The 14,750-nt window shown below is 44.8% G+C and overlaps 1 protein-coding gene across 1 annotated transcript in view; it reads left to right on the top strand.

The window, feature by feature from the left end:
• The window catches only part of LOC127578014 (mucin-2-like), a 166,305-nt gene that overhangs the window by 80,349 nt on the left and 71,206 nt on the right, over nt 1-14,750 (top strand). Inside the window, exons 31-36 of the mRNA XM_052029720.1 lie at nt 2,084-2,284; nt 5,207-5,407; nt 8,329-8,529; nt 11,450-11,650; nt 12,103-12,306; nt 13,932-14,132. Coding sequence (XP_051885680.1) covers nt 2,084-2,284; nt 5,207-5,407; nt 8,329-8,529; nt 11,450-11,650; nt 12,103-12,306; nt 13,932-14,132 — 1,209 coding nt within the window. The remainder of the gene's footprint in view (nt 1-2,083; nt 2,285-5,206; nt 5,408-8,328; nt 8,530-11,449; nt 11,651-12,102; nt 12,307-13,931; nt 14,133-14,750) is intronic.

Genomic DNA, 14,750 nt, shown 5'->3' with positions numbered 1-14,750 from the left:
TCTCTGAATTAATTTGGTCCAAGGTCTGAACTAGAAGCTTGAACAGTACAGCAGGGGAACAGGCCCTTTGCACATAATGTTTTGCCAAAGAAATTGAACGTAATTTAAAGCCGAAGCAAACTAGTCCCTTGTGCTGTGACAAATCCGGGTCTCTCCATTCTCTCCACAGCTCTGTGCCTATCTAAGAGACTTAAAAACACCCCTATTGTATTTGCCTCCACTACCAACGGTGGCATCACATTCACTTTACCCAGCACTCTCTGTGGGGAGAAAAACTTCCACACATCTCCTGTCTACTGACCCCTCTCACCTTAAATGCATGCCCTCTGGTATTAAAAGTGTTATCCCTGTTGAAAAGATACCCGCTGTCTACGCATCTCACGATCTCTTAAACTTCTGTCAGGTCGGTCCTCAGCCTCTGCCACGCCAGCGAAAACATCTCAATTTGGCCAAACTTCCCTCATTGCAAGCACCCGTTATTCCAGGCAGCATCCCGCTAAGCCTCATCCGCAGCCTCTCCGAACTCTCCACAACCTTCCTGTAAGAGGGGCAACTAGAACTGAATACAAAAGATCCACACAATTGCTTCAACTTGACTGGATGCTCCTTGCTGGCAACTGTTGAGCTCCAGGATGAGACGCCTGGTTTCTCATTCTGCTGAACAGAAACAACACATTCCGAAGTAGTCCAACACCACTCAGTTTGCCAATACCATTGGCATTGAATGGAAGTGGTTTGCACATAATTACTGAAGACTGCTTTTATATGGGAAGTCTTGGTGTCCACACATCTCCGTGGTGTATCACATTTGCCCTATGATGCTCCTCCAAGAGAAACTGTCATCTCTTCCCGACAGTGAATCCTCTGCAGGTTAACCGTTGAGCAATTGTCACTCTTTCTTTGTCTCCATTCGCTATAACATAAATGTGCTGCTTGTTGCAAATTCCAGTGATGCCATTGATTCCAGTGGCTGAGGGTGATAGGAGCATGGTCCCTCTGTGACGTTCCCATTTTTGTCTGGTGTTTTCAACTGTGTCTCAAACACGCACTTTCCACGATCCAAGAGCTTACCTGTCATATACTTAGGGTATTTCTTTCTGTCCGCCCATGAACGTGCTGCTTCTGCAAGGACGCTGCGCGGAGGCATTTAGGGCCTATTCAGATATAATCTGAGTGATCAAGCAAAATGATTCTGTCACGACTGCACTTCCTCCTGTGGTCTGTAATATTTAATTTGTTCCATGGAGTTGACAGCTGATGGCTCCAGCGTTGTTCAGACGCTCCTTATTGTCGACACACCATTGGTGAAATTGTATTCACTGTTCCTCATCCTTGCTCCACAAAGTGCAATGAATGAAGCAGCTTCATCAACAGAGTTTCGGATGTTTGAGCATTAGATTGTTTCATGTTGCACACAGCCTGATTTTCTTCTCTTTGTCTCCAGGTCAGGCGACTGTGACTTCTGCAGGTAAATCAGGCCTCTGTAACTTTACATTGTGCACTGAGGATTGCAAACTTGTGAAGTACACAGGAAGATGTGAACGTACGACCAGCACGCCAGGAGTCTCATCTACAACAGTGACTCCAACGCATGAGGGAACCACAACCTGTACCTGTAACGCAGATGGTCAAACAATGGCACCTGGTAAGTCTCGCAGTGACAGTGCAGCTGTTCCATTCACAATTCAATAACGCAGGTTGACAGTAACGTCTCCTGTTAATGACAGTTGAATGGTACAAATGAATCAGATCGTGTTGGTGGTGACCCAATGAAATTGAGTCACAGTGGAAATCTATTTCAATCCCTTTTAAACCCTCTGAATTCATTTATGTCAAGGTCTGAATTGGAAGCTTGAACAGTACAGCACAGGAACAAGCCCATCACGCACAATGTTTTGCCAAACAGATGAATCTTAATTAAAAGCCAAAGTAAACCAGTCCCTTCTGCATTCACAAATCCAAGTCTCTCAGTCCTGTGCACCAACATGTGCCTGTCTCAGAGACAGGAAAACATTTCGCTCATGGTATCAGCGGTTTGAAGATGATGTTGCACACATCCTGATTCTCTTCACTTTGTCTCCAGGTCAGGCGACAGTGACTTCTGCGGGTAAATCAGGCCTCTGTAACTTTACAATGTGTACTAAGGATTGTGAACTTGTGAAGTACACAGGAAGATGTGAAAGTACGACCAGCACGCCAGAAGTCTCATCTACAACAGTGACTCCAACGCATGCCGTATCCACAGGCTGTAGCTGTCTCGTAGATGGTCAAACAATGGCTCCAGGTAAGTCTCGTAGTTCCAATGGAGCTGTTCCATTCACAATTTAATACAGAAGGTTGACAGTAACGTCTCCTGTTCCCGACAGTTGAATGTTACAAATGAATCAGATCGTGATGATGGTGACCCAATGAAATGTGTGACCGTCATTGAGTCACAGTGGAAATCTATTTCGATCCTTGTTTAATCTCTCTGAAATAATTTGTTTCAAGGTCTGAATTGGAAGCTTGAACAGTACAGCATAGGAACAGCCCCACCACGCACAATGTTTTGCCAAACAAATTAAACTTAATTCAAAGCCAAAGTAAACTAGTCCCTTCTGTCTACACAAATCCAGGTCTCCCCATCCTCTGCACAAACATGTGCCTGCCTCAGAGACTTTAAAGCACTTTTACCATAGTACCAGATGTTTGAAGATGATGTTGCACACAGCCTGATTTTCTTTCCTTTGCCTCCAGGTCAGGCGATAGTGACTTCTTCCACTAAATCGGGCCTCTGTAACTTTATAATGTGCACTTGGAATTGTGAAACTATGAAGTATGCAGGAAGATGTGAAAGTACGACCAGCACACCAGAAGTCACAACATCTACAACAGTAACTCCAACGCATGAAGGAACCACAACCTGTACCTGTAACGCAGATGGACAAACAATGGCACCGGGTAAGTCTCGCAGTTACAGTGGAGCTGTTCCATTCACAATTCAATAAAGCAGGTTGACAGTAACGTCTCCTGTTAACGACAGTTGAATGGTACAAATGAATCAGATTGTGATGGTGATGATCGACTCCAATGTGTGAACGTAATTGAGTCAAGTTGAAATAGATTTCAATCCTTGTTTAAACTCTCTGAATTAATTTGGTCCAAGGTCTGAACTAGAAGCTTGAACAGTACAGCAGGGGAACAGGCCCTTTGCACATAATGTTTTGCCAAAGAAATTGAACGTAATTTAAAGCCGAAGCAAACTAGTCCCTTGTGCTGTGACAAATCCGGGTCTCTCCATTCTCTCCACAGCTCTGTGCCTATCTAAGAGACTTAAAAACACCCCTATTGTATTTGCCTCCACTACCAACGGTGGCATCACATTCACTTTACCCAGCACTCTCTGTGGGGAGAAAAACTTCCACACATCTCCTGTCTACTGACCCCTCTCACCTTAAATGCATGCCCTCTGGTATTAAAAGTGTTATCCCTGTTGAAAAGATACCCGCTGTCTACGCATCTCACGATCTCTTAAACTTCTGTCAGGTCGGTCCTCAGCCTCTGCCACGCCAGCGAAAACATCTCAATTTGGCCAAACTTCCCTCATTGCAAGCACCCGTTATTCCAGGCAGCATCCCGCTAAGCCTCATCCGCAGCCTCTCCGAACTCTCCACAACCTTCCTGTAAGAGGGGCAACTAGAACTGAATACAAAAGATCCACACAATTGCTTCAACTTGTCTGGATGCTCCTTGCTGGCAACTCTTGAGCTCCAGGATAAGACGCCTGGTTTCTCATTCTGCTGAACAGAAACAACACATTCCGAAGTAGTCCAACACCACTCAGTTTGCCAATACCATTGGCATTGAATGGAAGTGGTTTGCACATAATTACTGAAGACTGCTTCTATATGGGAAGTCTTGGTGTCCACACATCTCCGTGGCGTATCACATTTGCCCTATGATGCTCCTCCAAGAGAAACTGTCATCTCTTCCCGACAGTGAATCCTCTGCAGGTTAACCGTTGAGCAATTGTCACTCTTTCTTTGTCTCCATTCGCTATAACATAAATGTGCTGCTTGTTGCAAATTCCAGTGATGCCATTGCTTCCAGTGGCTGAGGGTGATAGGAGCATGGTCCCTCTGTGACGTTCCCATTTTCGTCTGGTGTTTTCAACTGTGTCTCAAACACGCACTTTCCACGATCCAAGAGCTTACCTGTCATATACTTAGGGTATTTCTTTCTGTCCGCCCATGAACGTGCTGCTTCTGCAAGGACGCTGCGCGGAGGCATTTAGGGCCTATTCAGATATAATCTGTGTGATCAAGCAAAATGATTCTGTCACGACTGCACTTCCTCCTGTGGTCTGTAATATTTAATTTGTTCCATGGAGTTGACAGCTGATGGCTCCAGCGTTGTTCAGACGCTCCTTCTTGTCGACACACCATTGGTGAAATTGTATTCACTGTTCCTCATCCTTGCTCCACAAAGTGCAATGAATGAAGCAGCTTCATCAACAGAGTTTCGGAATGTTTGAGCATTAGATTGTTTCATGTTGCACACAGCCTGATTTTCTTCTCTTTGTCTCCAGGTCAGGCGACTGTGACTTCTGCAGGTAAATCAGGCCTCTGTAACTTTACAATGTGCACTGAGGATTGCAAACTTGTGAAGTACACAGGAAGATGTGAACGTACGACCAGCACGCCAGGAGTCTCATCTACAACAGTGACTCCAACGCATGAGGGAACCACAACCTGTACCTGTAACGCAGATGGTCAAACAATGGCACCTGGTAAGTCTCGCAGTGACAGTGCAGCTGTTCCATTCACAATTCAATAACGCAGGTTGACAGTAACGTCTCCTGTTAATGACAGTTGAATGGTACAAATGAATCAGATCGTGTTGGTGGTGACCCAATGAAATTGAGTCACAGTGGAAATCTATTTCAATCCCTTTTAAACCCTCTGAATTCATTTATGTCAAGGTCTGAATTGGAAGCTTGAACAGTACAGCACAGGAACAAGCCCATCACGCACAATGTTTTGCCAAACAGATGAATCTTAATTAAAAGCCAAAGTAAACCAGTCCCTTCTGCATTCACAAATCCAAGTCTCTCAGTCCTGTGCACCAACATGTGCCTGTCTCAGAGACAGGAAAACATTTCGCTCATGGTATCAGCGGTTTGAAGATGATGTTGCACACATCCTGATTCTCTTCACTTTGTCTCCAGGTCAGGCGACAGTGACTTCTGCGGGTAAATCAGGCCTCTGTAACTTTACAATGTGTACTAAGGATTGTGAACTTGTGAAGTACACAGGAAGATGTGAAAGTACGACCAGCACGCCAGAAGTCTCATCTACAACAGTGACTCCAACGCATGCCGTATCCACAGGCTGTAGCTGTCACGTAGATGGTCAAACAATGGCTCCAGGTAAGTCTCGTAGTTCCAATGGAGCTGTTCCATTCACAATTTAATACAGAAGGTTGACAGTAACGTCTCCTGTTCCCGACAGTTGAATGTTACAAATGAATCAGATCGTGATGATGGTGACCCAATGAAATGTGTGACCGTCATTGAGTCACAGTGGAAATCTATTTCGATCCTTGTTTAAACTCTCTGAAATAATTTGTTTCAAGGTCTGAATTGGAAGCTTGAACAGTACAGCATAGGAACAGCCCCACCACGCACAATGTTTTGCCAAACAAATTAAACTTAATTCAAAGCCAAAGTAAACTAGTCCCTTCTGTCTACACAAATCCAGGTCTCCCCATCCTCTGCACAAACATGTGCCTGCCTCAGAGACTTTAAAGCACTTTTACCATAGTACCAGATGTTTGAAGATGATGTTGCACACAGCCTGATTTTCTTTCCTTTGCCTCCAGGTCAGGCGATAGTGACTTCTTCCACTAAATCGGGCCTCTGTAACTTTATAATGTGCACTTGGAATTGTGAAACTATGAAGTATGCAGGAAGATGTGAAAGTACGACCAGCACACCAGAAGTCACAACATCTACAACAGTAACTCCAACGCATGAAGGAACCACAACCTGTACCTGTAACGCAGATGGACAAACAATGGCACCGGGTAAGTCTCGCAGTTACAGTGGAGCTGTTCCATTCACAATTCAATAAAGCAGGTTGACAGTAACGTCTCCTGTTAACGACAGTTGAATGGTACAAATGAATCAGATTGTGATGGTGATGATCGACTCCAATGTGTGAACGTAATTGAGTCAAGTTGAAATAGATTTCAATCCTTGTTTAAACTCTCTGAATTAATTTGTTCCCAGGTCTGAACTAGAAGCTTGAACAGTACAGCAGAGGAACAGGCCCTTTGCACATAATGTTTTGCCAAAGAAATTGAACGTAATTTAAAGCCGAAGCAAACTAGTCCCTTGTGCTGTGACAAATCCGGGTCTCTCCATTCTCTCCACAGCTCTGTGCCTATCTAAGAGACTTAAAAACACCCCTATTGTATTTGCCTCCACTACCAACGGTGGCATCACATTCACTTTACCCAGCACTCTCTGTGGGGAGAAAAACTTCCACACATCTCCTGTCGACTGACCCCTCTCACCTTAAATGCATGCCCTCTGGTATTAAAAGTGTTATCCCTGTTGAAAAGATACCCGCTGTCTACGCATCTCACGATCTCTTAAACTTCTGTCAGGTCGGTCCTCAGCCTCTGCCACGCCAGCGAAAACATCTCAATTTGGCCAAACTTCCCTCATTGCAAGCACCCGTTATTCCAGGCAGCATCCCGCTAAGCCTCATCCGCAGCCTCTCCGAACTCTCCACAACCTTCCTGTAAGAGGGGCAACTAGAACTGAATACAAAAGATCCACACAATTGCTTCAACTTGTCTGGATGCTCCTTGCTGGCAACTCTTGAGCTCCAGGATAAGACGCCTGGTTTCTCATTCTGCTGAACAGAAACAACACATTCCGAAGTAGTCCAACACCACTCAGTTTGCCAATACCATTGGCATTGAATGGAAGTGGTTTGCACATAATTACTGAAGACTGCTTCTATATGGGAAGTCTTGGTGTCCACACATCTCCGTGGCGTATCACATTTGCCCTATGATGCTCCTCCAAGAGAAACTGTCATCTCTTCCCGACAGTGAATCCTCTGCAGGTTAACCGTTGAGCAATTGTCACTCTTTCTTTGTCTCCATTCGCTATAACATAAATGTGCTGCTTGTTGCAAATTCCAGTGATGCCATTGCTTCCAGTGGCTGAGGGTGATAGGAGCATGGTCCCTCTGTGACGTTCCCATTTTCGTCTGGTGTTTTCAACTGTGTCTCAAACACGCACTTTCCACGATCCAAGAGCTTACCTGTCATATACTTAGGGTATTTCTTTCTGTCCGCCCATGAACGTGCTGCTTCTGCAAGGACGCTGCGCGGAGGCATTTAGGGCCTATTCAGATATAATCTGTGTGATCAAGCAAAATGATTCTGTCACGACTGCACTTCCTCCTGTGGTCTGTAATATTTAATTTGTTCCATGGAGTTGACAGCTGATGGCTCCAGCGTTGTTCAGACGCTCCTTCTTGTCGACACACCATTGGTGAAATTGTATTCACTGTTCCTCATCCTTGCTCCACAAAGTGCAATGAATGAAGCAGCTTCATCAACAGAGTTTCGAAAGTTTGAGCATTAGATTGTTTCATGTTGCACACAGCCTGATTTTCTTCTCTTTGTCTCCAGGTCAGGCGACTGTGACTTCTGCAGGTAAATCAGGCCTCTGTAACTTTACAATGTGCACTGAGGATTGCAAACTTGTGAAGTACACAGGAAGATGTGAACGTACGACCAGCACGCCAGGAGTCTCATCTACAACAGTGACTCCAACGCATGAGGGAACCACAACCTGTACCTGTAACGCAGATGGTCAAACAATGGCACCTGGTAAGTCTCGCAGTGACAGTGCAGCTGTTCCATTCACAATTCAATAACGCAGGTTGACAGTAACGTCTCCTGTTAATGACAGTTGAATGGTACAAATGAATCAGATCGTGTTGGTGGTGACCCAATGAAATTGAGTCACAGTGGAAATCTATTTCAATCCCTTTTAAACCCTCTGAATTCATTTATGTCAAGGTCTGAATTGGAAGCTTGAACAGTACAGCACAGGAACAATCCCATCACGCACAATGTTTTGCCAAACAGATGAATCTTAATTAAAAGCCAAAGTAAACCAGTCCCTTCTGCATTCACAAATCCAAGTCTCTCAGTCCTGTGCGCCAACATGTGCCTGTCTCAGAGACAGGAAAACATTTCGCTCATGGTATCAGCGGTTTGAAGATGATGTTGCACACATCCTGATTCTCTTCACTTTGTCTCCAGGTCAGGCGACAGTGACTTCTGCGGGTAAATCAGGCCTCTGTAACTTTACAATGTGTACTAAGGATTGTGAACTTGTGAAGTACACAGGAAGATGTGAAAGTACGACCAGCACGCCAGAAGTCTCATCTACAACAGTGACTCCAACGCATGCCGTATCCACAGGCTGTAGCTGTCACGTAGATGGTCAAACAATGGCTCCAGGTAAGTCTCGTAGTTCCAATGGAGCTGTTCCATTCACAATTTAATACAGAAGGTTGACAGTAACGTCTCCTGTTCCCGACAGTTGAATGTTACAAATGAATCAGATCGTGATGATGGTGACCCAATGAAATGTGTGACCGTCATTGAGTCACAGTGGAAATCTATTTCGATCCTTGTTTAAACTCTCTGAAATAATTTGTTTCAAGGTCTGAATTGGAAGCTTGAACAGTACAGCATAGGAACAGCCCCACCACGCACAATGTTTTGCCAAACAAATTAAACTTAATTCAAAGCCAAAGTAAACTAGTCCCTTCTGTCTACACAAATCCAGGTCTCCCCATCCTCTGCACAAACATGTGCCTGCCTCAGAGACTTTAAAGCACTTTTACCATAGTACCAGATGTTTGAAGATGATGTTGCACACAGCCTGATTTTCTTTCCTTTGCCTCCAGGTCAGGCGATAGTGACTTCTTCCACTAAATCGGGCCTCTGTAACTTTATAATGTGCACTTGGAATTGTGAAACTATGAAGTATGCAGGAAGATGTGAAAGTACGACCAGCACACCAGAAGTCACAACATCTACAACAGTAACTCCAACGCATGAAGGAACCACAACCTGTACCTGTAACGCAGATGGACAAACAATGGCACCGGGTAAGTCTCGCAGTTACAGTGGAGCTGTTCCATTCACAATTCAATAAAGCAGGTTGACAGTAACGTCTCCTGTTAACGACAGTTGAATGGTACAAATGAATCAGATTGTGATGGTGATGATCGACTCCAATGTGTGAACGTAATTGAGTCAAGTTGAAATAGATTTCAATCCTTGTTTACACTCTCTGAATTAATTTGGTCCAAGGTCTGAACTAGAAGCTTGAACAGTACAGCAGAGGAACAGGCCCTTTGCACATAATGTTTTGCCAAAGAAATTGAACGTAATTTAAAGCCGAAGCAAACTAGTCCCTTGTGCTGTGACAAATCCGGGTCTCTCCATTCTCTCCACAGCTCTGTGCCTATCTAAGAGACTTAAAAACACCCCTATTGTATTTGCCTCCACTACCAACGGTGGCATCACATTCACTTTACCCAGCACTCTCTGTGGGGAGAAAAACTTCCACACATCTCCTGTCTACTGACCCCTCTCACCTTAAATGCATGCCCTCTGGTATTAAAAGTGTTATCCCTGTTGAAAAGATACCCGCTGTCTACGCATCTCACGATCTCTTAAACTTCTGTCAGGTCGGTCCTCAGCCTCTGCCACGCCAGCGAAAACATCTCAATTTGGCCAAACGTCCCTCATTGCAAGCACCCGTTATTCCAGGCAGCATCCCGCTAAGCCTCATCCGCAGCCTCTCCGAACTCTCCACAACCTTCCTGTAAGAGGGGCAACTAGGACTGAATACAAAAGATCCACACAATTGCTTCAACTTGTCTGGATGCTCCTTGCTGGCAACTCTTGAGCTCCAGGATAAGACGCCTGGTTTCTCATTCTGCTGAACAGAAACAACACATTCCGAAGTAGTCCAACACCACTCAGTTTGCCAATACCATTGGCATTGAATGGAAGTGGTTTGCACATAATTACTGAAGACTGCTTCTATATGGGAAGTCTTGGTGTCCACACATCTCCGTGGCGTATCACATTTGCCCTATGATGCTCCTCCAAGAGAAACTGTCATCTCTTCCCGACAGTGAATCCTCTGCAGGTTAACCGTTGAGCAATTGTCACTCTTTCTTTGTCTCCATTCGCTATAACATAAATGTGCTGCTTGTTGCAAATTCCAGTGATGCCATTGCTTCCAGTGGCTGAGGGTGATAGGAGCATGGTCCCTCTGTGACGTTCCCATTTTCGTCTGGTGTTTTCAACTGTGTCTCAAACACGCACTTTCCACGATCCAAGAGCTTACCTGTCATATACTTAGGGTATTTCTTTCTGTCCGCCCATGAACGTGCTGCTTCTGCAAGGACGCTGCGCGGAGGCATTTAGGGCCTATTCAGATATAATCTGTGTGATCAAGCAAAATGATTCTGTCACGACTGCACTTCCTCCTGTGGTCTGTAATATTTAATTTGTTCCATGGAGTTGACAGCTGATGGCTCCAGCGTTGTTCAGACGCTCCTTCTTGTCGACACACCATTGGTGAAATTGTATTCACTGTTCCTCATCCTTGCTCCACAAAGTGCAATGAATGAAGCAGCTTCATCAACAGAGTTTCGAAGTTTGAGCATTAGATTGTTTCATGTTGCACACAGCCTGATTTTCTTCTCTTTGTCTCCAGGTCAGGCGACTGTGACTTCTGCAGGTAAATCAGGCCTCTGTAACTTTACAATGTGCACTGAGGATTGCAAACTTGTGAAGTACACAGGAAGATGTGAACGTACGACCAGCACGCCAGGAGTCTCATCTACAACAGTGACTCCAACGCATGAAGGAACCACAACCTGTACCTGTAACGCAGATGGTCAAACAATGGCACCTGGTAAGTCTCGCAGTGACAGTGCAGCTGTTCCATTCACAATTCAATAACGCAGGTTGACAGTAACGTCTCCTGTTAATGACAGTTGAATGGTACAAATGAATCAGATCGTGTTGGTGGTGACCCAATGAAATTGAGTCACAGTGGAAATCTATTTCAATCCCTTTTAAACCCTCTGAATTCATTTATGTCAAGGTCTGAATTGGAAGCTTGAACAGTACAGCACAGGAACAAGCCCATCACGCACAATGTTTTGCCAAACAGATGAATCTTAATTAAAAGCCAAAGTAAACCAGTCCCTTCTGCATTCACAAATCCAAGTCTCTCAGTCCTGTGCGCCAACATGTGCCTGTCTCAGAGACAGGAAAACATTTCGCTCATGGTATCAGCGGTTTGAAGATGATGTTGCACACATCCTGATTCTCTTCACTTTGTCTCCAGGTCAGGCGACAGTGACTTCTGCGGGTAAATCAGGCCTCTGTAACTTTACAATGTGTACTAAGGATTGTGAACTTGTGAAGTACACAGGAAGATGTGAAAGTACGACCAGCACGCCAGAAGTCTCATCTACAACAGTGACTCCAACGCATGCCGTATCCACAGGCTGTAGCTGTCACGTAGATGGTCAAACAATGGCTCCAGGTAAGTCTCGTAGTTCCAATGGAGCTGTTCCATTCACAATTTAATACAGAAGGTTGACAGTAACGTCTCCTGTTCCCGACAGTTGAATGTTACAAATGAATCAGATCGTGATGATGGTGACCCAATGAAATGTGTGACCGTCATTGAGTCACAGTGGAAATCTATTTCGATCCTTGTTTAAACTCTCTGAAATAATTTGTTTCAAGGTCTGAATTGGAAGCTTGAACAGTACAGCATAGGAACAGCCCCACCACGCACAATGTTTTGCCAAACAAGTTAAACTTAATTCAAAGCCAAAGTAAACTAGTCCCTTCTGTCTACACAAATCCAGGTCTCCCCATCCTCTGCACAAACATGTGCCTGCCTCAGAGACTTTAAAGCACTTTTACCATAGTACCAGATGTTTGAAGATGATGTTGCACACAGCCTGATTTTCTTTCCTTTGCCTCCAGGTCAGGCGATAGTGACTTCTTCCACTAAATCGGGCCTCTGTAACTTTATAATGTGCACTTGGAATTGTGAAACTATGAAGTATGCAGGAAGATGTGAAAGTACGACCAGCACACCAGAAGTCACAACATCTACAACAGTAACTCCAACGCATGAAGGAACCACAACCTGTACCTGTAACGCAGATGGACAAACAATGGCACCGGGTAAGTCTCGCAGTTACAGTGGAGCTGTTCCATTCACAATTCAATAAAGCAGGTTGACAGTAACGTCTCCTGTTAACGACAGTTGAATGGTACAAATGAATCAGATTGTGATGGTGATGATCGACTCCAATGTGTGAACGTAATTGAGTCAAGTTGAAATAGATTTCAATCCTTGTTTACACTCTCTGAATTAATTTGGTCCAAGGTCTGAACTAGAAGCTTGAACAGTACAGCAGAGGAACAGGCCCTTTGCACATAATGTTTTGCCAAAGAAATTGAACGTAATTTAAAGCCGAAGCAAACTAGTCCCTTGTGCTGTGACAAATCCGGGTCTCTCCATTCTCTCCACAGCTCTGTGCCTATCTAAGAGACTTAAAAACACCCCTATTGTATTTGCCTCCACTACCAACGGTGGCATCACATTCACTTTACCCAGCACTCTCTGTGGGGAGAAAAACTTCCACACATCTCCTGTCTACTGACCCCTCTCACCTTAAATGCATGCCCTCTGGTATTAAAAGTGTTATCCCTGTTGAAAAGATACCCGCAGTCTACGCATCTCATGATCTCTTAAACTTCTGTCAGGTCGGTCCTCAGCCTCTGCCACGCCAGCGAAAACATCTCAATTTGGCCAAACGTCCCTCATTGCAAGCACCCGTTATTCCAGGCAGCATCCCGCTAAGCCTCATCCGCAGCCTCTCCGAACTCTCCACAACCTTCCTGTAAGAGGGGCAACTAGAACTGAATACAAAAGATCCACACAATTGCTTCAACTTGTCTGGATGCTCCTTGCTGACAACTCTTGAGCTCCAGGATAAGACGCCTGGTTTCTCATTCTGCTGAACAGAAACAACACATTCCGAAGTAGTCCAACACCACTCAGTTTGCCAATACCATTGGCATTGAATGGAAGTGGTTTGCACATAATTACTGAAGACTGCTTCTATATGGGAAGTCTTGGTGTCCACACATCTCCGTGGTGTATCACATTTGCCCTATGATGCTCCTCCAAGAGAAACTGTCATCTCTTCCCGACAGTGAATCCTCTGCAGGTTAACCGTTGAGCAATTGTCACTCTTTCTTTGTCTCCATTCGCTATAACATAAATGTGCTGCTTGTTGCAAATTCCAGTGATGCCATTGCTTCCAGTGGCTGAGGGTGATAGGAGCATGGTCCCTCTGTGACGTTCCCATTTTCGTCTGGTGTTTTCAACTGTGTCTCAAACACGCACTTTCCACGATCCAAGAGCTTACCTGTCATATACTTAGGGTATTTCTTTCTGTCCGCCCATGAACGTGCTGCTTCTGCAAGGACGCTGCGCGGAGGCATTTAGGGCCTATTCAGATATAATCTGAGTGATCAAGCAAAATGATTCTGTCACGACTGCACTTCCTCCTGTGGTCTGTAATATTTAATTTGTTCCATGGAGTTGACAGCTGATGGCTCCAGCGTTGTTCAGACGCTCCTTATTGTCGACACACCATTGGTGAAATTGTATTCACTGTTCCTCATCCTTGCTCCACAAAGTGCAATGAATGAAGCAGCTTCATCAACAGAGTTTCGAAGTTTGAGCATTAGATTGTTTCATGTTGCACACAGCCTGATTTTCTTCTCTTTGTCTCCAGGTCAGGCGACTGTGACTTCTGCAGGTAAATCAGGCCTCTGTAACTTTACAATGTGCACTGAGGATTGCAAACTTGTGAAGTACACAGGAAGATGTGAACGTACGACCAGCACGCCAGGAGTCTCATCTACAACAGTGACTCCAACGCATGAAGGAACCACAACCTGTACCTGTAACGCAGATGGTCAAACAATGGCACCTGGTAAGTCTCGCAGTGACAGTGCAGCTGTTCCATTCACAATTCAATAACGCAGGTTGACAGTAACGTCTCCTGTTAATGACAGTTGAATGGTACAAATGAATCAGATCGTGTTGGTGGTGACCCAATGAAATTGAGTCACAGTGGAAATCTATTTCAATCCCTTTTAAACTCTCTGAATTCATTTATGTGAAGGTCTGAATTGGAAGATTGAACAGTACAGCACAGGAACAAGCCCATCACGCACAATGTTTTGCCAAACAGATGAAACTTAATTAAAAGCCAAAGTAAACCAGTCCCTTCTGCGTTCACAAATCCAAGTCACTCAGTCCTGTGCGCCAACATGTGCCTGTCTCAGAGACAGGAAAACATTTCTCTCATGGTATCAGCGGTTTGAAGATGATGTTGCACACAGCCTGATTTTCTTTCCTTTGCCTCCAGGTCAGGCGATAGTGACTTCTGCGGGTAAATCAGGCCTCTGTAACTTTACAATGTGTACTAAGGATTGTGAACTTGTGAAGTACACAGGAAGATGTGAAAGTACGACCAGCACGCCAGAAGTCTCATCTACAACAGTGACTCCAACGCATGCCGTATCCACAGGCTGTAGCTGTCACGTAG

Source organism: Pristis pectinata, chromosome 14 (assembly GCF_009764475.1).
Source record: "Pristis pectinata isolate sPriPec2 chromosome 14, sPriPec2.1.pri, whole genome shotgun sequence".
NCBI lineage: Eukaryota > Metazoa > Chordata > Chondrichthyes > Rhinopristiformes > Pristidae > Pristis > Pristis pectinata.
The sequence above is the reverse complement of the archived record's forward strand: the minus strand, read 5'-3'. Positions and strand labels throughout refer to the sequence as shown.